We start from the raw sequence: 25,185 nt of genomic DNA, 5'->3' as shown, positions 1-25,185 counted from the left end.
GCAGCCTCTGGCGGTGTCAGTGCTCAAGCTCTGCATGAGGCGCTGTTACACTCCCAAGCTCGGCAGCTGCTGTGAAGTGAATGTGGGTCTGGCTCCAGGAGAGCTCTGGGCTGCGGCTCTAGAACATTGATTGCCACGGCTCGCCAGAATGTACGCCACGTTACATAGGACGCCTCCACCCAGCCTCGCGAGACGGAGCTCTTGGAGGGCAGAAGGAGTCGGGGAGAGAAAGAGGAAAGAGAGTGAAAAAGAAGTGAAAGGGAGAATAAAAGAACGGGGCTGATTGAACATTTTGCTGGGTTGGGCTCCCCTCCCATGCCTGCTATTACCAGACCTGCTACCTCTCTACCTCACCTTTTAGGGGGTTATCTTGCGGTGGGAGGAACGCCAGAATGCTTAGACTCTGCTGCCACCCTGTGGAATTTCTGGGACACAGCAGGCTCTTAAGCTACTGTGTGGCCACTAATGACCATAGTATTAATTACTGTGGAAAGCCAAAGAGGCCGGTCTGAAACGTAGATCTGTCGGATACCCTTCTAGTGCTTTGCGAGTTTTCCAACCCAAGCACTTCCGTTTCATTCGTTATCCCGTCATAGTAGGGTCTATGTGCACACATTTATCAGGTAAACGCACTAAATCTCAAAACCTTTCACTCTCTGCCTTTACGCATTAGATCCAGAACCTGTGCCTCTACATCAGTAGTGGGACGTCATTATACATAATACAAATACTACAGGTTACCTCGAACATCAGAATGTCTCTGGCAATTACTTATTGGTGGAGGTGTTAGGCATCTCTACTGGAAAGTAGCAGAAACTCCTAAGTAGACAAAAAACAAAATGGCAGACTCTTTTCCAGTATCACATGTCCTTCATACAGATGCCCCCTCAATGTTGACAGGCACCCCCTTCCAAGGCATCGCTTATCGATCTATATTGCATTTTTAAGCCCTGACTGAATCAGATTCCAGAGAGTAGCTCAAGGACTTTTATGTTTCACTAAACCTTTTGGGGCATATTTACAAGCCCCTTTCAACACTTTTACACCGCCTTTGCATCACTTTTGTGACACAGCAGCGTTGTAAACAATGCGCCACTTTGCAACACATTTACAACAGGATGCATATAGGGAAATGCGTCACGTTGTAAAGCCCTGCTTCACATTAGACCTGCATTAGGGTGGGCGTTCCGATGCAAGAAAGCCTTGTAAAAGTGACGCAGTGAAATCCACAAGATTTCACTGCATCACTTCTACGACGCCACTGCGTCAAAACCTTACGCCTGCTTGAAGCAGACGTAAGGAGTGATGAAGCACAATAGGAATAGGCATTTCTGAACATTGCTGGAGTTGCATCGTCCTTGCGAAGAAACTCCTGCAATGCGTTACCTTTATGCCAACAGATGCATGATGCATCTGTCAATTCTTGTGCCACGGTGCGCCGCATTGTAAATACGACGCATCCATGGTGGCGCAAGGTTTTTTTTGCGTGACACAATTAAACTGATGCATCGCTGCTAAAATGCAGACATGCGTCAGTTTCATGTAAATATGCCACTTTGTATTCAACCGTTGGGCTTTAACCATTTCCTGAATGTTGAGGGGACGGCTCTAAAATTACTAAAGCCTTATACAGAGCTTCTCAGGTGCAAGACATCTGCCCGAAAAAAGCAGATCACCCGTCTGCCCTATTTAGAGTGTTGCGTGTGTCTATACCTTAAGTCCCCATAGGCACATTTGTAAATCTCTAAAGACTTATGCTTCGGGCATGTGGCTGTAGAAAATGAAAAAGGATCAACTGGCCCACCATACTGACATTTCATGGTGGCCCAGGTGCTATATGTGATGGAGGTGGGATCTGATTCAGCAAATAAGCTTTCTGGGGAAAACTTGAGATTTGGGGACCAGATGCATATATTTTCAGAAGAAATAGTCTTCAGGAAATAAGTGCAGCTGTAGTGTTTAACATCTGCATTCCTACCATTCTTAAAAAAAGGGTGGCGTTTAAGGTATGAAAAAGGGCCTTCTGCAAAATCCATGCCACCGCTTACAACTGGCATGGAGGCTATTTTTCTTTTAACTGGTCTTAGTGTTTAGTGGTTGGAACATCTAGTACAGCAGGTAGGACTTCCTTTTAAGCCCAGGGACAATGTGTTAGAGGTGTCTGTTAATTCAGTGTAAACACTTCCTTCTTCCTCTAACTAAGAAGTCTTTCCTCAGTACCCAGAGCTTAAAAAGTAAGTAGTAGTTACATGGGTTCTAAAGAAGCAAAAGTTCTGGGAGTAGAGAGAAGTAGGTGAGGTAGAACCATTAAAACAGGGGAGATGCAGATGCATGCCAAATTTCCAGGATATCCATACAATTAATCTAAATGAAGGTCATTTATGTAATAAGTAGTTAACCTGGAGATCTGACATTTCTATGTGCTCCCTATTTTTGAAGATGGAGAATTATGACATGAGGTAGTGTTGGTGAAGTTATTTGCCCAGAATCACAATATTTGCTTAGGTTGCAAATGTAATGTAAGGGACATTTTTATAGCGCGGCTGCCACCCAACGGGTATCCTTGCGCTGCGATTACCAAAAAACACTGTGTGTAACTGAATTTTAAAAAAACAGAGCTGGAGGTTAATCTCTGGGAAAGAGTCTAGTTTTCAATTCCTTTCTGAAGAGTGTTCATTTGTCTAAGCTCAATGGCAGTGTATTCCAGATTCGGAAAGCTGCAAAACGAAATGATCCAGTCGAAATTTGTTAACATGTGGAATGCATATCAGGCTAGCTGAAGAGGAACGCAGGCTTCTAGCTGGAGAATACCATAGGAATTTTGTCTGTAAAAGCTTAGGCCCCATTTTATGTACTGCTGAGTAGACGATACAGAGTGCCTTAAACTGGACTCTGTGCAATAGGCAACCAGTGAAGATCTTTTTAGGGCAAGCGAGGCTGAGGCTCTGCGTTGTCTTTTTAACGCAAGCTTAGCTGCAATAACCTGTATCCTTTGCAATTTTTTCTAACAGGGAATCTGGAGCTCCTGGGAGTAGGGCATTGCAGTAATCTAATCTGCTCATAACAGTGCTCCTTACCACTTGAGATCCAGCTGCGGCAGGAAGAAAAGGGAGTATTTTTCGAAGAGCTCGGAGCAGAGATAGGCAAATGCTCACAGTTTTATTTACTTGAGAGTCCAATTGTAGATTACTGTCTAATAGTACTCCTAGATTAGGAGCTGTTTTAACAGGCAACAGAGGATTATTAGCAGAGACTGGCCAGAATTCTGCTGGTAGGAGGCGAGGGACTTTACTTGCAGCACTAAGAGGGCCCTGCAGAGTGTGGCTGAGCTGGAGCATTGGTTGAAATGGGCAGTGCCAGTGCCTCGCAAAAGGCGCAGTTCTTCATCTTTCTTCAGATTTGAGACTGGGCTTACATCAAAGCAGCATCCTCTGGCTGCAGCAGCCCACATCTATCATACCTGAGGACCTGTCTACCACTGGGTCATCGAGTCAAAGTGACTGCCACTGCCCATCACTCATTTTCCTACCTGGGACCACACAGGGAGAAACGTTTTGCACATTAAGGCATTTTTTTGTATTAAGAAACTGACTTCTCCTTTGGGAGTTTGTGGCTTGAAAAACAAAAAAATAAATGCAAAGCTTCAGTGCTTGCAGTGGAGCTGCTGTTATATGTCTGCTGAAGGGACAGAGAGCCCCTGGAGGGATGTTTAAATGTGGCAGCAAGGGGGTGGGGGGCCAGTGACCCAGCCACGGCCGGTGGTAGGTGTAACTGCAGGGCGGTGACGTAGGGAGGGGGAGGGGCAGGGTGGGGGGTTGTAATGTATGGATTACGGACTATAACAGGTAAGTAAACTTATAAATAAATAAAACGAATTTCGTTGTGTGCACTGCATCACCAAATGCGATGCAGTGCACACAACGAAATTCGTTTTATTTTTTTATATGTTAACTTACCTGTTATAGTCCTTAATCCATACATTACAACCCCCCACCCTGCCCCTCCCCCTCCCTACGCCGATCGCATACAAATGGCACCTAAGATAAGATAAGATAAGATTGTGATAGAGGAGACATATACTCCACCTGAAGGTCTTTATAGGGCAGGGTCTGTTGTGGCCCATTTCAACTTTAGGGACCCTCTGACACTTGTTAGGGCTATGAAAAAAATCACCAGGTTATGCCAAACTCTGGGCGACATCCATGGGAAGCAATCTTCCATCTGAGGGGGAGGAAAGCTGCATTTGGGGACAGGTGAGGGGTGTGGGAGCTGAACAGAATCCCGATTAGATAATTATGAAAGCATCATCTTGTGACACGATCTAGGGTTTCAAATAAAACATTCTAATTTTGAGATAAGGGTTATCTGTCGCCCCCTGGTCCTGTTTAATTTTCCAGCAGTTGGCAACCTACCTGCAGTGTGCTCTCTGTGCCGGTGTGTTCTACGATTTAGAGGCACTATAGGCTAGGTATACTTGTTGTATTGTGGCCCTCTCACAAGGGCCTGTAATATGAATAGGCTACACTGCCCAGATCTGCACCATGTTGCACCTTTAACTATGCGCTTCGGGTGCATACCTGTTCAGTGTACTCTATTATAGTTAATACCATAACCCAGCCAAGCTGCAAACTTCAGCCTGTTATGGGATCTGTGAAATAGTGAAAGGTGGACTGACGTTTTGAAGCTGTCGGTCTGCCTTTCACTTTGGAGGCTGCAACCAGGCCTTCAATACGTAGTGTAAAAGAGCTCGCCCTGCAGGTAGGAGCAGAGAGTAGCTGCATCCGCCTACAGGGGGGTATCTGGGGCAACCCCTGTCTTCCATTTGCACTGACTGAGCACCACCCTTCTGTAACACATGGTATGTTTATTTACTAACTGCTTCTTTGCCTCTGTGCCCATGTCTGTAATACCCCTCAGGTGCAGAAGCAAAGGGCCCACTCATTTACACGGGGCATGCCCTTATGCAAATGAGGGAACACTTCCTTGATTTTAAACTGGCTAGGCATGTGGGCTGACATCATCTGTATTACAGAAGGGGTTGCATAAGTGTTTCCAAGAAATACCAAGTTGCTCTTGGTGAAGAATGCGTGTGCATATGGCTGCTGAGTCCCCAAGACACTTTGCCTAATACAGCCCTGACTGACCCTGCAAAGTCCTTCCCTCACTGATAAAGCACTCCACTCCCAAATTATACCTTGACTGCATCCTTTAGGGACCCATGCTCCAATAGATGCACATGTTCTTTGACAGGATTTAAATAATAAGTCGGTGCAAATTCTCAAAGATTCCATTCCTCAGCAGCTTGTTTTTTCTTGGCTTCCTCAGTGACAGAACTGACAGGGAGAGGAAGTTCATTTTGCACACATATATCCCCTGTAGTGGAGTGATCCCAAGGTACCACCTCAAGACTCCACTGATGACACCCAGAGGAGAGCCTGATCCTATTTAGGTCAACAGTACAGAGTATAGTGGCCTAGCTAACTGACAATCAGCAAGCACATGAATGCACACATGTACTCAAAAATAGCTCCACGGTGCAGGCGGCGAGAACATCTCCAGGATTTAATAGAAATGTTGTTGAAGGAATTTTCCTACCTGACAACGGGACTGCCAATTCCACTTAGAATTCCATTGGTCAATAACACTTTGGATTCCCTTGATCCACCAATGGTTTCTGCAAGCCCCCATTTCACTACACACCAGCCATGCATTTAGGTTAGCTTGCTGAATCTTGGTTCCTTTTAGAAGTTCTTGATCCTTTCAGAGGTTTTGCCTCCTCCATGTCCAACAGAGCTATTTTCTGCGGCCGGTGCACTAGCTAACAGCCTTTGGTTCCAGAGATCATAATGGTGCTGATGCAGTCGTCGCACCAAGTGTTGCAGGATTTTTACACTGTGAAGCACTGGGCACACTATGCCATGGCATAAGGTGAGTAATATTCCTTGAAGGACTAGGGGTGTCAGAAGATGCAGGTTCTGATGTACTCGAGGAGACAAAAGAGACTCAAGGAGAACAGCATGGGTCTGACATGAAAGAAACACAGCCGTGGTCCGTAGTGGGAGTAACTGCCGGGCGGTGACGTGGGGAGGGGGAGGGGCAGGGTGGGGTAGTAATCTATGGATTACGGAGGTTTACAGGTAAGTAAACAAAGCTATTGTGCTGCGTCTTGTGGAAGGAAGAGATGAGTACAGTGTTATATCTACTATGATTTGGTAGTGTTTTTCTCTCTCCCACCACTGGCACACTTTTCGCTGTCTTATACCAACACACTCACCCTTTCAGCTTAGTGCAAAGGTGCATGCGAGATGTCAAGCATCAGTATGGTACTGGAAGAGGAGTATTCCAGCACACAAATACTGTGCTTTGACATAGTTTGACAGTAATATTACTTTGTATGTCTGCTCTACAGTACAGCGCACATGCAAAGTAAGAACAGCTTTGAGAAAACACTGGCCAAAGAGATGCCCGTATCGAAGGTAACCGTAGCTGGATGATAGTGTGGACCATGCAAGCATGGCATTCCCTAGCAGGTAAAACATTAGAAGGAAGTCCAAGGGAACACTCTACAGGGAACAAGGGAACTACATTAGCATACACTGTTAATGTCTCTTCAAATGAAATATCCGGCAACATGATCATTGGTACCAATGTTCACTAAACACTACTGTGGGTGTCCACTCAAAGAAGGAGGTACAGGTGGGTCAGTAAGTGTTAAACCACTTATCTGCAACTTCCCATACTTCACCACTTCCCTGACTAAAACTCAATACTGCATTCTGCACAAAAAGTATTAGGGCTTCTCAAATGGCCTTCATACAAATACACGTTTTAGGGACACAGAAAAAGATTTCAGACCAAACCAGTGGCCGAATAAGGTGCAGCCTGTGCACCTATTGTTACAGGTAACCAACCTGTTGCATACCTTCCGAAGATCCACAAAATAAAGGCGAGGACACACCAGGAACATCAGCATTCATCTTGGTACCCCAGTTCCACATCTTTCTTCAGATTCAAATGAGGGCAAGGACTGAGAGGTGGAGAACAGGGTGCAATAAATGGCCCACTGCCTGGCAGGGTATGCTTATGCTTCAACTTTCAGCATTTGAGAATGTGATGAGCAATTTGTAGTTATTATCTAAAAGACACATATATCCTGTTCCATAATGACAAACGGGTCCTCTGACTCCGCTTTGATTTTGCCTAAGGACTTGATGGATTTTTAATAAATCACGACCTCTTACTCCTGACTTTCTTTGTCAACCATTCAGAGGCGCGTCCCCTGAGCGATATTCAGAGAAACCTTTATCCTTGGAGTTTACAAAATAGTTTCTTTCCTTGTTGACCCTTTGTCACCTATGGTGACCAGAATCAAAGAAGGAGGCTGCTAAGGGTTCAGTTATCACCAGGGCTGCCTCAGCCATTCATCCTTATAGATTGATAAGACTAGTATAATTGTCCTATTAATAATAACACATTGAATGAAGACCTACAGATAAGTGGGCTGAGTAAGCTATGTAACAGGTCAGTGCTATAAATGTTATTCCCCGTCACTGATTGCAGAAGTTGATGTGATTATGTCAATAAGGAATCACACAAACTCCCTTCATTGCCTAATGATTTAAGACAGAGCCCTGCTTCTCATCCTTCATGACACATGTGTTCTGATTGGATGGATCTACTTAATGGTCTGAACTGGTATTCTATTGCTGTTTTCCTAAAGGAAATCCAATTTACCAATGTAATACATTGATGATTGATGAGGCATTTCAGATTTAAATCTCCTTGGCAACAACTCCTTCCTCCCAACCAATCAGAGCCTGGTTACCATGTTCAAACAAATTAGGGGCATACTTTACGAAGAATTTCTTAACACTGTACGTATAGAAAATGTATTATTTCGTTTTGTGTTTAGTTCAGATTTCAGGTTTTTTTGGCCAGCCTACAATAGAAAAATCCGGATATATACCTACCATGAAACACGTCAGTGTTTCCCAAATTGAATTAGGTTTCCTTCAAACATAATGAAACAACAAAGGAGGGAGAAGCAGCTTTTATCCTCGGCTTGTCCACCTGTTATGACCCCTGCATTCTGGAGTGCCTCCTAGCTACTTGAGTCTTAGACACAAACAAACACACGCACAGCGCCTGTTACTAATTCTCCTTGCACTGAATCCCGAACAAAGCCAGACATCGAGAAACAAAGGGGCATTCCAGAACTTAAAACCCAGACAGACATCAAGAAACGAAAGCACACTGTGGAATTTTGCACGTGAATTCATGAAACAAAGGCACATTGTGCAACGTAAAAACAAGGGAGACATTAATAAAAAAAAGGGGCATTCTGTCATAGTCAGACATGAAGAAACAAAGGCATATTGCTGCCAGGGGAGCTATAAATAGGGCATTAGATGCAGTGGCTACTGTACGCCAGTTATAGCTGTTTCTCTACTGCTTAACCGGCCGATAAGGGGGGGGGGGGGGGGGCTGAATTGACTGATGGGGCCGGGGAGAGGGGGGTTGCCCTGATTGGCGATGGTAGTCTTGCTACGCCACTGATTGTTGGCTTTAAAACCCAGCTAGACATCATGAAATAAATGAACACACTGGAATTTGAACCCAAACCAGATATCAATAAAAATAGTGTCTAGAATTCAAAGCCCAACCGGAGATCTTGAAAGAAAGGAACAATTACAGACTATAAAGTCCCAAATCACGTGTAGAAACAAGGGAGACATTGTTTAATGCAACAGCCAAACAGAGATCAGAAGGCATAGGGACATTATGGAGAGCACCATCTAAACAGACACTAGGAAACTACGTGGCATACTGAAAATTAAAACCCAGCCAGACATCAAGGAAATAGGAACACTTTAGAAATCCCATCTCTAGGGATTGTTGGTACTGCAGTGGGGTGTAGAGAGAGAGAAACGACTGGTTTCCTTTCCCCTGGATGCCCCGTGTAAACTGTGCTGAATACTCGAGCAGAGCAGCTCAGCGTCACAATAGGATGTGTTTCTTCAAGTCAGTGGGTCTTGTAGTCACCCCACAGGCTGCAAACACGTGCACACATCTGGCCATCAGCCCCAGCGTGGAGGCTTTGCAGATGCCTGAGCCCCACACATGGCACAAAGAGAAGGATAAATATTTGGGGATGCCAAAGATGCCTTAATATGGAGCGGCCCTCCCTCGCTGAGCACTCGCTCTTCCGCCCCCAGCTCTCTCACAAGATGGGTTTTCAGAAGATGGACTCCCGCAGGGTCCTATTTCAGGCGGGCCCTTGCTTGGTAGACCTGTCATCCCACTTCAGGAGGCCTTTACTTCCACAGACCTATCTTGTGACTGGGAAAACGCTGAAGCTCAAAACTTTTCGATGAATTTGCTATCTAGTTACATACTGCCGCAGTGTTCTGTGGTTATTGTGGCAGTCAGTGGGAAGGGGGTTCCTTACGTCTTTCTTTCCTTCCTTCCCTAAATCGCCATAACCTGTTTAAGCAGAAAGAGCCCGAACTGAGATTGCTAATCTCAAGTGGCCAACCAGATACAAGCTAATGTTTTCATGCTGCCTCCAGATGTGGTGCTGTTGTGTTCTTTCCCTAGTGCAGGCGCACAATCAGACTACGCAGGGCCACACACACACTTTGCACCAAAGTGTCAAGGTATGTGTCATGTCCAGGTTTTGTACTGGTATGATAACTTTCTAGTACAAAATACTATACCTAGGGGCAGATTTATGAGTTCTGGCGCATCTCTGCAAATCAGCAGGGATGTGCCAGAACTGATGCGTCACGCAATTCCCTCCTTGCGGCACTACAGATGCGCCGCATTTACAATGCGGCGCACCATGGTGCAAGGAAGGGCAGATGCGTGACGCATCTTGTGGTGTACGGGCGGCGCATTGCTGGAGTAGCGTCGCAAGTGCGATGCAACTCCTGCAATGTACAGAGGCCACCCATACATAACGTGGTGCGTCACTCCTTACGCCTGCTTCAAGCAGGCGTAAGGATTCGACGCAGCAGCCTCGTAAAACTGACTCAGTGAAATCTTGTAGATTTTACTGCGTCAGTTTTACGGGGCTTTCCTACGAGGGAATACCCACCCTGCGACAGAACGCCCACATGAAACCTGACGCAGGTTTCATGTGGCGCAGGGCTTTACAACGTGACGCATCTGCCTAGATGCGTCACGTTGTAAATAGGTCGCAGGGATGCGCCACGTTTCCGCGCCGTTGCGTCACGCAACGGCGGCGTAAACGTAGCGCAAGTCCTACATAAATCTGCCCCCTAGACTTTAAAACTTTTCTCACTTTAGATGTTTGCTGTACAGTGCAGCACACACGCAAAGTAGGAATAGTTTGCAGAAATGAAAACATTTCTACTTTATATTATCTGTCTGGAAAAGACATTTTTCTTTTCTGGCAAAAATAATTTCTAATATTATTAATAGATAAAGCCTTTTGTCAAAAAACATAGCTGGTTGCATGGGAACATCCATGTGTCCCTCATGCAACACCCCCTTGACACAAACTAATTCAAAGCAGCAAAGAGTGCTGCTTTCCATTACTTTCAGTCATCTCTCAAGCGCAAAGCAAGTTTTGCTCTAGAAAGTAAATTCAACATAAACATGTTGCCTCAGTTCGCACCAATTTTGTGACACAAACCCGGTACAAAAAAAGAGCACATTTGCCCCTAGATGCATTACTAGTGCGATATTTCTGAAAAAAGTTTGAAGTCATGGAATGTACATATCAGTGCTTTTGTTGTTGCACTAAGGGATTGGTAGAATACAATTCAACACGGGCTTTAAATAATACACACTAATGTTAACAAGGTCAAGAACTGTGCGCTGTTTTCACGTGGGGGTTTGCCCCCTAGTTTGTAATTCTGCAATCCCACCATAAAGAATGGGCAGGAAAGGGAAAGAGGTGTCATGAGTTTGCTGATCGGTGTCTGTTTGTTATCAGATGAATTCCCCCTTGAAAGTGCTGAATGCAGGCATTTGTCAGAATTCAAGAGGTGTGAATTCCGGGTTCACAGGTCAGAGTCAAAGAGATGGCCATGGGAAAGCTACCTGTTAACCTGTTTTAAATGTGTTTAGTTAAGAGTTTTCTACAGCACTAAAAATGCCATTCGAGCGATTCTTCCTCTTACCAGTAGAGAAGACTGGAGTTGAATTGATAAGGATTAAAACATTGGGATTATTTTAATGGAAATTGTCCCAAGGACATGGAACCACTCCACAGCCTCAGAAGTCGAATTGAGACAGGAAACTAGTAGTTGTAACGAGAAGCAAGAAAGAGCTTCTAGGAATACAGGAAGGATGTAGACTCCAATATTAACCCAGCAAATGGTGAAGCTCAAGTCTGGTTTTGCAGAAGTGCCAGAATGCAAGGGACAGCTAGTGCTCCATCAGTCAAATAAATGGTCCTCTTTGGCCAGGACAGTAACCAGACTGAGAACTGCTACTACTGTTGTTTCAAACAACCTGGGAAGCTAGTGGTGGTGATTACAGTAGTCAGAGAAATGATAAAGCTGGAGAGAGTTATGACGAGTGTATGGGAAATGATAAAGTAGTCGAACTGAAGCCTGCTATCACAGTTTAACAGGAAATGCATGGTAAAGCTGACGGCCTGCACATACAACAGAAAATGCATGGTAAAGCTGACGGCCTGCAAATACAACAGGAAATGCATGGTAAAGCTGACGGCCTGCACATACAACAGAAAATGCATGGTAAAGCTGACGGCCTGCAAATACAACAGGAAATGCATGGTAAAGCTGACGGCCTGCACATACAACAGAAAATGCATGGTAAAGCTGACGGCCTGCAAATACAACAGGAAATGCATGGTAAAGCTGACGGCCTGCAAATACAACAGAAAATGCATGGTAAAGCTGACGGCCTGCAAATACAACAGGAAATGCATGGTAAAGCTGACGGCCTGCAAATACAACAGGAAATGCATGCTAAAGCTGACGGCCTGCAAATACAACAGAAAATGCAGGGTAAAGCTGATGGTCTGCTAATACAACATTAACAGAAATGTTAAAACTGGAGACTGCGTTATAACACCCAGTTCAGCAGTAGAACTGGGGACTCCTATTACAATAGGAACAGCATTCGTGAGAAAGCTGATTAACAATCTAAAAGTAGATGAAACTTTCAAAACTGGCGAATACTATTATTATGGTAAAGAAAATGTAAGTCAAGCCTATCCAGGAGTATGGCAAGACTGACCACTCCTACCACTGTGATCATTAAGGTGGCCAGAGAAATTGATGCTCTTTGAAACAGTGATGGGATAAAGGTGCATCTCCACTGTAAGAGAATACACAGTAGTTCCTGTCCCAGAATCAAAACGTGGGAATATAGCATGCTTTGGTGCTTTGATGACAAATGTCCTTCGGGAACAAATGATGGGCGGAATGCTGAATAAATCAAATAACCCCAGTCAAGAGATCTGGGTTAAATCCATCATTATTTTGCTCACTACACCACACCAGTCTGGACCCAGCCATATGCAAATCAGCCTTGACCCTGCTGCTTATAGTAACAGTCCAGCCTGAACTGCCAAGGCGCGTTCTCCCTGGACCGGAAACAAGCCTCCTGGGAACTGTTTCAGGGTATCAGCCCTCACCAGCCAGGCTAGCTTGAATCCAGTGGCACAGCGAGCAAGGGACCCACGTCTGTGCAAGGAAATAAGTAAGCCTAAGGTTTCTCAACTAAGGGGTTTGGATCAAGGAAAAGTGCAGAAAAGTGTTCAAATTGTATCCATAGTTTATGCCTGCATAGATTTCCTCATTTGTTTATATTCTTTGAACTAAGCTCTTGTGCATTCTGCATTTCAAAAGGAAATATGATGCCACAGTGACATCATCATCACCCAGCTGCTCACCTAGGCCCCCATGAGCAGCTTCTTAATTAGGATGAGGAAGTTACTGACCTCCCCCATCGAATGATGAAACCCAAGGGATATGGTGGAACTTCACTGACACCACCATATCCCTTGATACAACACTCTAGTCAGGGGGCTCTATATTTGCAACAAGGGTCCATCCTAGGCTCATCAACATACTTGTTACCTGCACCCAGGATGCCTGTGTGTGCCCCAGTTATAAAGAGAGTGATTTCTATGTGAGCACCTTCGCACAGGTAGTAAGATAAAACCATGACTCTCCTTCCCCCATACACAATTGCCAACAGCATCAAGTATTTCGTATTGTAATGTCTGATCACATGGCTTGGTTGACTAATGCATCAACTGCAGAAGGTGGTCTGCTGTAGCCCTCCAGAAACCCATCTATAGTGTAGCGAATGGTTGCGTCTTCGAGGCATCACAGAGGAGCAGCTGGACGGCAGGGTATAATGTCTGAGTGGCCAGTGGACTGCAGGATGGCCCCCTTGTGGTGACAGGACAGCCTATCGCTCCCTGAGTCCATAGCAACTTCAGTTCTCATCTGCTTTGATGATGTTCTCCTGGTGGGTGCTCTAGACAGAACCATGATGAACCCATTGTATTGTGCTATCCTCAAATTAGCTTTAAAATACAATAACATACATTCTCTTCTACCTGGTGACTTACACAGGGACACCTTCTCAGGGCTCTGAGAGAGCACTGGCATATGACCTTAGAACTCTTGCGTTTGTTTCGACTTATACTATTTTCTTGTTTCTGTCTTTGTTCAGGGGATGCTCATCGAAGGACCACCCGGTTCAGAAGGCCCAGCTGTAAGTTCAATGCTTCCTCCCAAATCCAGATTTTGTAACACAAACTGATGTCCTGAATCCCACTGTTCTTTTTACTTCATTGCTTCCATACGTACCACTGACGCAACAAACTCAGGGGGAACATTCTGTTCTTTTTCTTTTCAGCCACATTGTAAGTTTCTGATCAGTGTCTCTTTTTTGCTTCTTATTTCTTTAGGGCTATCCTGGTCCACCAGGCCCCACAGGTCCATCTGGTCCAGTTGGCGACCCCGGCGAGAGGGTAAGCAGTGGGCTTTTATGTCAGGAGTTCATTGATTACCCATGTAATATTGTATTGTTTGCTGCTTTCAACAAAGAAGCAATATTGTGCCGGAGATATGAGCAGCCTCTCTGTGTCGACAGGGTTCTGGCCCGGATAGGAAACAACTCCTTTAGAAACCCAGCGTAATATGTTAGGGCATTATTTAGTGTTTGGCAGATGGAATATGCTGTTACAAGCATGACGGAGGTCCAGTCTTTCTTATAACAAGTGCCACAGATTATAATGAACTTGTAATATGGTGCTTGGGATATCCACCACTTTTGTGATAGTGAATCCCATCAGCCAAACTCTAAATAAAGACTTCAGAATATAAAATGAAAGCGGTAGACAGAGAGAGAGATGCTTTAGAAAATTACACACAGCCAACTATCCCATCTATATAAAAAATGAAAGTAAAGGGTTTAACTTATCTGGAGTTCTCAACCCATTTCTCTGCACCCTTTGTGGCCCACTCAAAAATGATTCTTCTATGGGGTGTGAAATAACACTATAAACCTACTGGACACAAATGGAAGTAGTCCTACTATTTGAATGGAAGCTAATACTGTATTAATAAGGGGACCCAGATTACTCAATGAAATCAAGGAATCCATGTGTCTGGTTCTGGACCGTTGACCTTAATTTAGGATGTTGTTAAGGTATTTTGGAATATTTCAAGCGATGCAACCGTAGTTCTACTAGTCGTAAAGCATCTGGTTAAGAAGGTAGTTATTAACAACAAGAAGCATGAATCCCCCAATTTCAGTGCTGTGACATCACTAATTTTGTTTCCTGGAAAATTTGGTGTGTAAAGATCCTGGTTGGGTTTATCCCTCTTACACTGAAGGTAGGAGAAATAAATACCACTTTGCTTGCAGAAGACGACCCCTGGGCTTGGTATGCGAGCACCATTGTGATATCTTAGCCTTTCATGGCTCAGCCAAAGTTCCTAACCCATTTCCCTGAAGAACAAAATTATAGCTAAGAGTATTGGAAATTTGCCATAATCATTAAGCAGCAAATCTTTATTTTTATTTTTATTATAATAAGTGCTGTAGACCTATCAAAGGTTACGCAAAGCACTATGCAAATACCAATACAACTCAGCACAATACAATGCAATGAATTAACTTTCAGGAAGCTCCTATGCCCATGAAAATTACTTCTTTATTATGTGGCCGCCACTATCATTGTGTTACATTTATTTTGCAAGGTATATTCTCTCTGCACTACAGTGAAAATGCATCATTGCAAAAATGATAGGCCTAGTTGAAATTTTAAGTAAATAAGCATTTATGTGGCAATTTGCAAAAAATGCTATGCTTCTAGATGTACGTACACCTACAACACATGCATAATGTCAGCACAAGGGCAATATCGCTGATTAAATCAAGTAAGTAAAGGGTCACATATATCTGCAAATATGTTATTGTTGTGTGTATACCATATTGACCAAGTGCAACTTAGGACTGGATGTTCAAAGGTAGGTGAAGCAAGGTTATTGTCAGATGAGTGACTAAGGAAATGCAATTTAGTTTGGGTAACCAGTCACAAAGTGGTAAAGAAAACATGCAAATAACTATTGAAGGAGAATGGATCTTTCTTTACAGCATCTGTGCAATTATGCATGAAATGCACAACATTGTGTGTGAATTTGCAGAGTGAAGTTATACACACACATAAAGACTAACTTAACTTTACATTTGCATATTTGACTCATATTTTCACAGCTTCTAAAGGGGGCAGCACCGCAACCTGGATTCGCTAAGGCATGCATACCCACCTGTCCACCATGTTTAAGCAGATTTGCCCCACATTTTTTATTTTTATTTTTTCCCTTTAATTACTTTTATAATTGTATCCACGTAGTAAGCACTGGGTTCATATTTTAGCAAATGCAATGTGCATATCATAAACCTATGTTTTTTTAATCCAGTCACTGTGGGAACACAGCAATTGCTAACAACATATTGTGTCACATCTCCAGTGGAACACCCTTCTACTTTGCTTAGTGTCCACCAACTCTTTTACTGGAACTAATTCTCTGTCATGAAAATCCAACATATGCAAGAGAAAGGAACAGTAAGTTTAGGATTCTCCTATCGAATTTGCAATGAAGGCTGTGCAATCCAGTAGCTGTTTCCTAACTTCTGTATCAAGTGTCAATTCAAATGAATCATCTGCTGCCTCACTGTGTTTCCAGTTGTGGCTGCCATTAGGACCAGTCTCAGTAACTGACTCGGTAGGTATCTTTGAAGGAATATGCAATGATGGGAAGATCCAGAACGCCGCCGCCAGACTAGTGCTGGGTACGCACCTTCGCGAACACATGACCCCACACCTCCGGTCACTCCACTGGCTGCCCGTGGAAGATAGGATCACTTTCAAGCTCCTCACCCACGCATACAAGAGCTTTAACGATGCCGGCCCAATATACCTCAACAAACGACTCTCCTTCCACGTGCCCGGAAGAAACCTCCGGTCAAAGAACCTCGCCCTGGCAGAAGTCCCTCGCATCCGCAGAACCAGAACAGGCCGGAGGGCTTTCTCCTTCATCGCGGCGAAGATATGGAACACGCTCCCTGTGAGCATCAGACGCTCCCCTAACCTGGAAACCTTCAGGAAAGACCTCAGGACCTGGCTCTTCAAGTGACACGAAGCAGTGAATCTCCCCTCCTCCTAGCGCCTTGAGACCCTTACGGGTGAGTAGCGTGCTTTAAGCCCACTGATTGATCGATTGAAGATCCTACAGTGTTACACAATAATCCCTTTTAAGCACCCTCAATAGCACTCATCTGGCTGTCACCACCATTCCCTCCCAAAACATTCCTGGAAGTGATGTCCATCTACTATAAAACATGGCCCGTCACAGATCCACTCTTGGCCTCCAACATGGAGAGTCAGGGAAGAAATGGAAGCACATCAACACGAACAAGTGTTACCGTAGGATCTCCAGGCTCAGCTGAGGACTCTGGGAGTGCATGTGTATATCTGCGCTGCCCCGGGACTCAATGAATGCCCTGGTTTGTTGATGGACAATCAAGTGATCTTTGGAGCAGGGACTATTGTCCTTGCATCTCAGCAGGGGAATTCTAGGAGTACATATCAGTGGGACTAGGCATTCAAGTGTGTAGGAATCACCGCTCTGGGTCTTTATGGTAAATAGTGTATCCATTGCAAACATTTAGTTTAGCTGAAGCTAAATTGTTTAATAATCCATTATAAAACAAGGAATAATGTATATCAGGACCATTTTTTCCAATTACAAATGTTAAGCCCGATTCCCGAAAGCTTTTGTTTTCCTACACCTGAACCTGATTTATGTACAAAACATCTAAGTTTCGAGGGCAGAATCCCATTCCTTCTTTATACAATTTGGAATGGTGTGATTCGGTTCTCTAAAACAGGATTTTCTCATACGGAAATACAGCGGAATAAAGTTCAGTTTTGGATAAATTGTAGGGAGATGCATAGGAATAGGATGATGAGTGTAATTGTCAGCATCGGGGTTAGGATTAGGATGGGGTAAGGTTGTTGTAGATGTGTAGGGGATGTCATAGCTAAATACCCAGTCGATGTAGGAATTCCAATGTTTCAGCAGATCATCATAGTGGTGGTCCATTATACATTAACATGCATTAAGATATAGGCACAGAGGGGCATATTTGCAATGCTCGTGCGGGACTTTTATGCCGCTGGAGCGTCACTTTTATGACACTCCAGAGGCGCAGTGTTGCAGCCCATAATTAGAAGGTCATGCAAGCCATCCTGCACAGCTTTTCATGGCTCTGTAAATATGGAGTTAGGCAGTGCCTTACTCTGCATAGACGGGGCACTTCATGGGTGTTGGTGTGGGTCTCCCATTCAACACCAATGGTTTTCAACACTGCCCCAGACTAACAACATAGCGCAAATCTGGGGCAGCGCCAAAACTAATGCCTTCCAAAAGTTAGCATGATAGAAGTGCACTTGGTTAAACCATGCATGCCTCTACCACGCAGCCCAAACCACGAATGCGTCTTAACCACGCATTCCTTTCCACGCATGCCTTTACCACAACATTTTGTGGTAAAAGCATGATTGGTAAAGCGGTACGTGTGGCTGAGGTCGCCACTTCCCCACTACCACACCCCCATTCTATCCCTTAAACTACCCCAAACCCTTCCACTGCCCTAAAACTTACCCCGATCCCCCAGCCCTAAAAACGATCCCATCTGCCCATTCCCCTCCCACTGCCCTAAGGCTTAAAACCCTGCCCCTTTATGTACACTACCCTACCCCTTCACCCCCTGCGCCGTCCCTTAAACTACCCCAAACCCTTTCACTGCCATAAAACCTACCCCAACCCCCCAACCCTAAACACCACCCAATCCTCCCATTCCCCTCCCACTTCCCTAAGACCTAAAACCCTGCCCCTTTACATACACTAACCCGACCCCCCACCCCATGCTGTCCCTTTAACTACCCCAACCCCTTCCACTGCCCTAAAACATACCGAGACCCCCCACCCACCCTAAAAATCAAACTACCAATTCCCCTCCCACTGCCCTAAGGCCTAAAACCCTGCCCGTAGGTTACACTACCCCCCTCTGCTGTCCCTTAAACTACCCCAACCCCTTCCACTGCCATTAAACCCCCCGACCCCCCCAGCCTTAAAAACTCCCCAATCTACCCATTCCCCTCACACTACCCTAAGGCTTAAAACTCTGCCCCTTTACATACACTACCCCGACCCACCGCCCTCTCCCTTAAACTACTCCAACCCCTTCCACCTCCCTAAAAACGACCTCATCTACCCGTTCTCCTCCCACTGCCCTAAGGTCTAAAACCCTGTCCCTTTACATACTCTACCCCAACCCCCCACACCTATGCTATCCCTTAAACTACCCCAACCCCTTCCACTTCCCTAAAACCAACCTGACCCCCACCCACCCACCCTAAAAACTAACCCAACTACCCTTACCCCTCCCCAAGGGCTAAGGCCTAATACCCTGCCACTTAAGTTATACTACCCCACCCTGTGCTGTCCCTTAAACTACCGCAGCCCCTTCCACTGCCCTAAAACCTACCCAACCCCACCCTAAAAACTTCCCCATCTAGGCATCTACTTGTTCCCCTTCCACTGCCCAAAGACCTAAAACCCTGCCCCTCTACATACACTACCCTAACCCCCCAAGCTGTTCCTTAAACTACTTCAACCCCCAACCGCCCTAAAAACAAACCCAATTACCCATTCCCCTCCCACTACCATAAGGCCTAAAACCCTGCCCTGTAAGTTGCGCTACCTGCCCCCCTGCACTGTCCCTTAAAATACTCCAACCTATTCCGCTGCCCTCAAACCTATCCCGACCCCCTCTCAGCCCTAAAAACCACTGACCCCTCCCACCTCTAAAAACTACCCCTCCAACCCCACTTACCTCACTGCGGTGTCTTCTTGCTTCTGTCTTCCAGCAGCTACACCATGCACTGCCTTAACCACGCATATGGTTGGTCCCAACATATGCGTGGTTAAGGCAAGCATAGTCGAGCTCGCGCAGTCGGAACACTCGTGTTTCAGACCGGGGTGTTCCTACTGTTTCCTCTTCCCAAAGCAGGCATAGCGAGGAGAAATGTTTACATTTCTCCTAGTTTTTTCCACTTTCCAGATGTGCTGCATTCTGCAGCACACATACAATGAAGAAAACGCCCTCTTTGATTGTTGTTGTGCAGGAAAGTGTCCCTTCATGCACAAAAACAATCATGCCAACAACACAGAGACCCTTTCGCCATGATGCAAGGATGCCTGCATTGGCGCTTGGCTGCAGTTTGTGCGCCGATGCTGGCAGAAAGGAAAGGAATGCTCCTTTTCTTATATATACAGCACATTCCTGCCCTTTTCTTTCGGCATAGGGCAGCACAGCTAGAAGGCCTGCAGCTCTGCCGCCCTATGCAAAAATATTATAAATATGCTCCATCATTTTTTTAAATAATTAAGGTTATTACCACAGCCCAACCTTTCCTAGTTGGGGATTCCTTAAAAGATTCTTGGGTACCACATTTAAAGTTCCATTTGTCCTTTCAAACAATGGAGGGTCGAGTGGACCAGAAAGTGGGAGGCCACCACTATAACTGTGAATGAAAACCAATGCAAATCATGAAAGATCACTGGAACCATCATAATAGCCCAAAGGTGATCTGTCAGGGAAGAGGAACTCAAATGAAGCTGTCAGGCAATGTATGAGGTTTTTTCTTTACAGAGTTTTATATAGCGCAAACTTAACCCAAATTAGATATCAGAGCACTTTACATAGCACCAGTTGCATTACATTATGACACATTCATTTTTGTTAGGCACAGGGAGATTAAGTGATTTAACCAGAATCACAGGATGTTCAGCGTCATTGCTAAGACTTGAACCCAGTTCGCCAGATTCGAGGTCGACTGCCTTAGCCATTAGGCCAACTCCTCTCCCCAGTATTTGTCTTAAAGTAAAGCATTAATGTATTACTGACTGCATATTTCTCGTGTCTGGCAGGGTCCTCCTGGCCGCTCAGGTCTTCCCGGTGCTGATGGCTTACCCGGCCCCCCTGGAACTATGCTGATGCTGCCTGTAAGTATGAAGAGTAAACTGTTTGCTTCATGATGCATGGCCTTTTCAAAACAGTCTGTGGAGTGTTGTTTATCAGTGTATATGACTTGCATGGGAATATAATGTGTTAGGTACATTATATGCGCCGTAGTGCTAGGGTGTGTGCATGAGTGTAGCATAGGTTTTGTACAGGAAGGGTATCTTTCCTGTACAACATTCTATGCCTAAACATGAGGGAAAGCTTTTCCCACTTTGTATGCGTTCTGTACAGGTATGCCGCTTTGGCGTTGTGGTGGACCGCTTATCATGGCAAACTATATTTCATTGATTACTGATTAAGGGTATCCTCCCCATTGTTTATACACAAGGTGGTTGGCATGCTGTGCAGATTCTAATATTTGATGCTGAGCTGGAGGTATACCATCATCCTAAGGTTACTTATTCTTCAATTTTTTGAACGGACTATGGACAATAATCAATGAGTTCTTGTAGTTAGATTAAAGAGCCCTGAAGAAGTTTTCATGGCTTGTTGCCAAATGGAACGAAACGCGTTGGCTGCTGTTGAGCAAAATTTCATTTGGATTTGATATATAAAGGATTGAAAGAAAATACAAAGAGGCTAAATGTGAACAGTGGCACCAAAGGGCAACAGGTGTTGAGAAGTGTGCACGAACATAACATAACATAACACAGTGCAGCACGCATGCAAAGTCGGAAAAGGAAGGAGAAATGAAAGCATTTCTGCTTCCTTGCACCTAGTTGAAAAGGAGGCCGGTTTCTCCTGCTAAATCCAATCTACTGTTTTTAGGAAATTGGGTTTAGCATGAGAAACCTCAGGCGGTTGCATGGGAATGGTCATGCACCACCCTTGGCACTCCCGCATGGCGCAAAGTAATGTGAAGCAGCAATGTGTGCTGCTTCGCATTACTTTTACGTTATTTCCAGCACTAAACAAGTTTAGCACTGGAAAGTAAATTAGGAAACAAAGTTTTTGTGTCGTTTTGCATCACTTTTGTGACACAAACATGGCACAAAAGCTTAATAAATCTCCCCCTAAGAGTGAAAGAAAGTTACCCAGGTGCTAAGTCATGAACAACTATAAAGCTGAGTGTTAGCAGCTTGTAAAGGGCTGGGTTTTTTGCAGAGCTCAAGTTAGCCTTGTGCGTGTTGGAGATGGCATGGGTGTGCATGGAGAGATTGCAATAGCTTCTAGTGGCCAAACTATAACTAAAGAGCAGACTGTTAGAATAGTCCATTATGCTTAGAAATTGTATCCTGGCTATGAGGAATGGGATGAAGTGTCAGATTTTACTCCTGCTCACTTCCTGGTACCAAGGCGTACTAGCAGTGGCAGTGATGTAGCATTTTCATCTCTCGTTAGGATTGAGGAGAACCTCACATTGCAGGCGGGGTGTGGGGGAGGGTTTTGAGGGGGGTGTTAGCACGACAGGAGGGAAGGTGATGGGAAGAGGTAAGGGGACTGAAAAGAAAGTGTAATTTTAGAAGAATTCCGAATGTATGGTCCTAGTGGCAATCAGAAGTGAATAGCTGTGAGACAATCTTAAAAACATGACTGGAGATGGGGTGGGAGGGCTTTCAAGGACAGATGATGTCACCAAAGAGGGTGGTGTAAAGAGAAATCGAGTTAGTACAGCAATGATTCTTGAGATGCACCTTGTGAGTAGTGGGTAAGGGTGGCTTCAGAATCCCAGGTCCATGAGAAGGACCATTCAGAGAGGCAGGAAGAGGACCACTTGATGGTTTGATGCTGATGCTTAGGAACGTGAGAGAAAAAAGACCAAGCACCATTAAGGTAGAAGGCATATTCTTATTTACCGAATCGGTATTTACTGATTCGGTAATTGTTATTCATTCCTATGGGCCTGGAGGCCCATAGGAATGAATGTCAATTACCGATTCGGTAAATACAGATTTGGTAAAATAGGGAAAGCTTCAAGGGTGGCAGGGTGGCACATTGACACCCTGTTGCACCCCTGAATAGTGCTTGTCTGCACATGTGGCACACATAAATGCCCTAAGGGACATGGCACAGTTAAAAATGCACTGATTTGCATTTCCAAAGGTATTCCTTATTTACCACGAACTAGTAGTTGGTGGTAAATAACGAATCCTTAAAGCACATGAGCACTGTTTAAAGTGCTTCCTACATGTCATTTACCGATTTGGTAAATACCGAATCGGTAAATGATGATTCGGTAAATACCGATTCGTTATTTACCGAATCCTCCCCTACATCACAATTGGCACAATACGGTCAGTAAACCTGAAATGTATCGAATTTCGGGTTTACCGACCGGTAATGGGCCACCTACATCTGGCCCTAAGTAGGCTACTAAAGGAAGAGTGCAGAGTAAGTTTGGTGACATCAATGTGCTCCAGAATTTTAGAGAAAAAAGAAGCAGAGAAGCGAAGAGATGTTTAGAAACAGGTGAGGGGTCTGCTGAGGGTTTTTTGGAGTAATGTTGGCACTACACATTTAAAGCACTCAGTGAAGGTGCCTCATATGTAAGAGACGTTGAAGCGAGAGCGGGTGTAGTGGGATGAGCTCTGCAGGTGGAGGTGTGGTGAAGTCTTAGAGTAAAGCAGACAGTCAGGGGAGTAGAGTAGTGTAGGAGGGTGGAGGTAGTGATGTGAGTAGTGTTTCAAGAGTTGAATGAATAGTAGTGATTGTAGTTTTAAAAAAGTGTAATAGAAAGTAATTCAGAAAGAAGAATGAGAGCTACACACTTTATCAATGACCAAGAAGTAAACAGAATAAACAAATTATAAATGTTGATCAATGCAGAAGTACTTTGAGTTCAGGTATCATTACTATAAATATATACAGGAGCTCACAAAATCAGCTAACAGCTATGAAACAATATAGAAATCATTTGTTTTTCAGTAATCATCACTGGCTCGAGCTTCACTGCCACCAGAATCATCATGTATTAGAATACGGTAATCTTGAGTGCTCCTGGAGTGAACCAGTATTGATTCTCAGTGACAATGTATTGCTCCATAGTTGAGATGCATTGATTTTGTGAGTTCTTAAACTTGTATACAGTTGTGTTACCTGCACTCAGAGTGTTTGGTCAGTGATCAACATTTATAATATATTAATTCTGTATCCTTCTAGGCCATTGTTAATTCATTCTGGCTGCTTCTGTATTAGTCGACCATTACATATGGTAATTGTAAGTTCCCCTGCATCAAACTGCACTTATTAAACTTTAAATAATTAACACTATTGTCTCGTTCTACAGATATACATTAATTGAGTTGTTGAGTATTACTTCACAGCTATGATGCATTATTTCTGATTTATTTTGTGTGGTTTGGGTCATGAAATGTTCATTCTCTGTGCTCTGTGAATCTGAAGTCATGAAATGTCATGTCTGACTACTCTGTTTTTTACTCTTTGTGACACATTCAGCCACTGCGAGTTTGTGTAGATCTTGAGTGTGTTACGGCAGATTTTAAGTGCACCGAGTCTGCTTTAGCGCTATTAAACCTGACATCTTGTCTATTGACCCATAGTTATGAGACATTACTTCTAGGTGGTTTTCTATTGATCTACAATCAAAGGAAGTTAATTTGTAGTGTTTATGTATTGATCCAGTAGCCAGGCATGTTTCTTCTCAACTGGCCTTTATTGATCCAGAGACAAGCGCTGTAAGTACTGTGTGCTCTGGTATTGACCTAAATCCTAGGTATTGAATGTGAGTACAAGAGAGATGCATTCGAGTACGATTTTCAGGATGAATATTCTATATTTATAAAAATTCTAGTTTTTGTATTTTGTATTTTATACCACTATTCGCTTTTATCACTGACTGGTTTGATATTGTTTTATAATCGACGGTGTAAAGATGCTTAGAGTTTGACCCATTCTACCATATTAATTGTTGTTAAGAAGGGTAACTGTGTGTGCTGAGACATGGTATGTTAATGCTGCATGCTACTATATCACTACTGAGTGATGTGATTTTAGGCTAAATAATGCATATGATGCATAATAAAGTGGGTGACATATTATGTGATCAAAACGCCAACTAATGTCTTGATGGAATCAGAACTATATGTTCTGGAAGGGCAATAGTTTTTCTTTCTTCGAGATTGATAAAATATAGAAAAAGTATTTTTATCAAACACATGAGAAGTAGTATTTGGAGAACTATTTTATTTTATGTAATTCTGAAATATTTTAGGCGAGGCCTTTTTAGTTTCGATGACTCTTATGAGCTATTTTAAATTAGAAAATAATTATAGAATGTTATTTTAATGGCATTTAGCACACCCCTCCAAATATATCTTCCAGAATGTACTGAAGCCCACTACAATGTAATGATGTTTCAATGCATGTGAACTTCAATCATATTGCAGGGGTGAAGATGAAGAAGGCTGCTCATGCCTGGTTCCAGCTAAGCATGCTATAAAGGCTTTTGTAACTACAGGGAATCTACCATGAATTTGAAGCCAAGTTAGATACATTTTTGATATTTGATGTCAACTTTTTAAAATGAATCTTAATATGTATTCTCTCCAGAATGAGATTCTTTTTTTAAGGTTTGTTTAAAGAGCACCAGGGAAATATAGAAAGAAAAATAAA

General features: G+C 43.9%; 1 protein-coding gene across 2 annotated transcripts in view; it reads left to right on the top strand.

The window, feature by feature from the left end:
• Window positions 1–25,185, top strand: part of COL5A1 (collagen type V alpha 1 chain) — a 473,296-nt gene that overhangs the window by 254,907 nt on the left and 193,204 nt on the right. For both annotated transcript variants that reach the window (XM_086921052.1, XM_086921051.1), the window contains exons 10-12: window positions 13,684–13,725; window positions 13,922–13,984; window positions 20,520–20,594. In XM_086921052.1, the coding sequence (XP_086777178.1) occupies window positions 13,684–13,725; window positions 13,922–13,984; window positions 20,520–20,594 (180 nt within the window). The remainder of the gene's footprint in view (window positions 1–13,683; window positions 13,726–13,921; window positions 13,985–20,519; window positions 20,595–25,185) is intronic.

The sequence above is a fragment of the Lissotriton vulgaris genome, chromosome 5 (assembly GCF_964263255.1).
Source record: "Lissotriton vulgaris chromosome 5, aLisVul1.2, whole genome shotgun sequence".
NCBI classification, from domain to species: Eukaryota; Metazoa; Chordata; class Amphibia; order Caudata; family Salamandridae; genus Lissotriton; species Lissotriton vulgaris.
The sequence above is the reverse complement of the archived record's forward strand: the minus strand, read 5'-3'. Positions and strand labels throughout refer to the sequence as shown.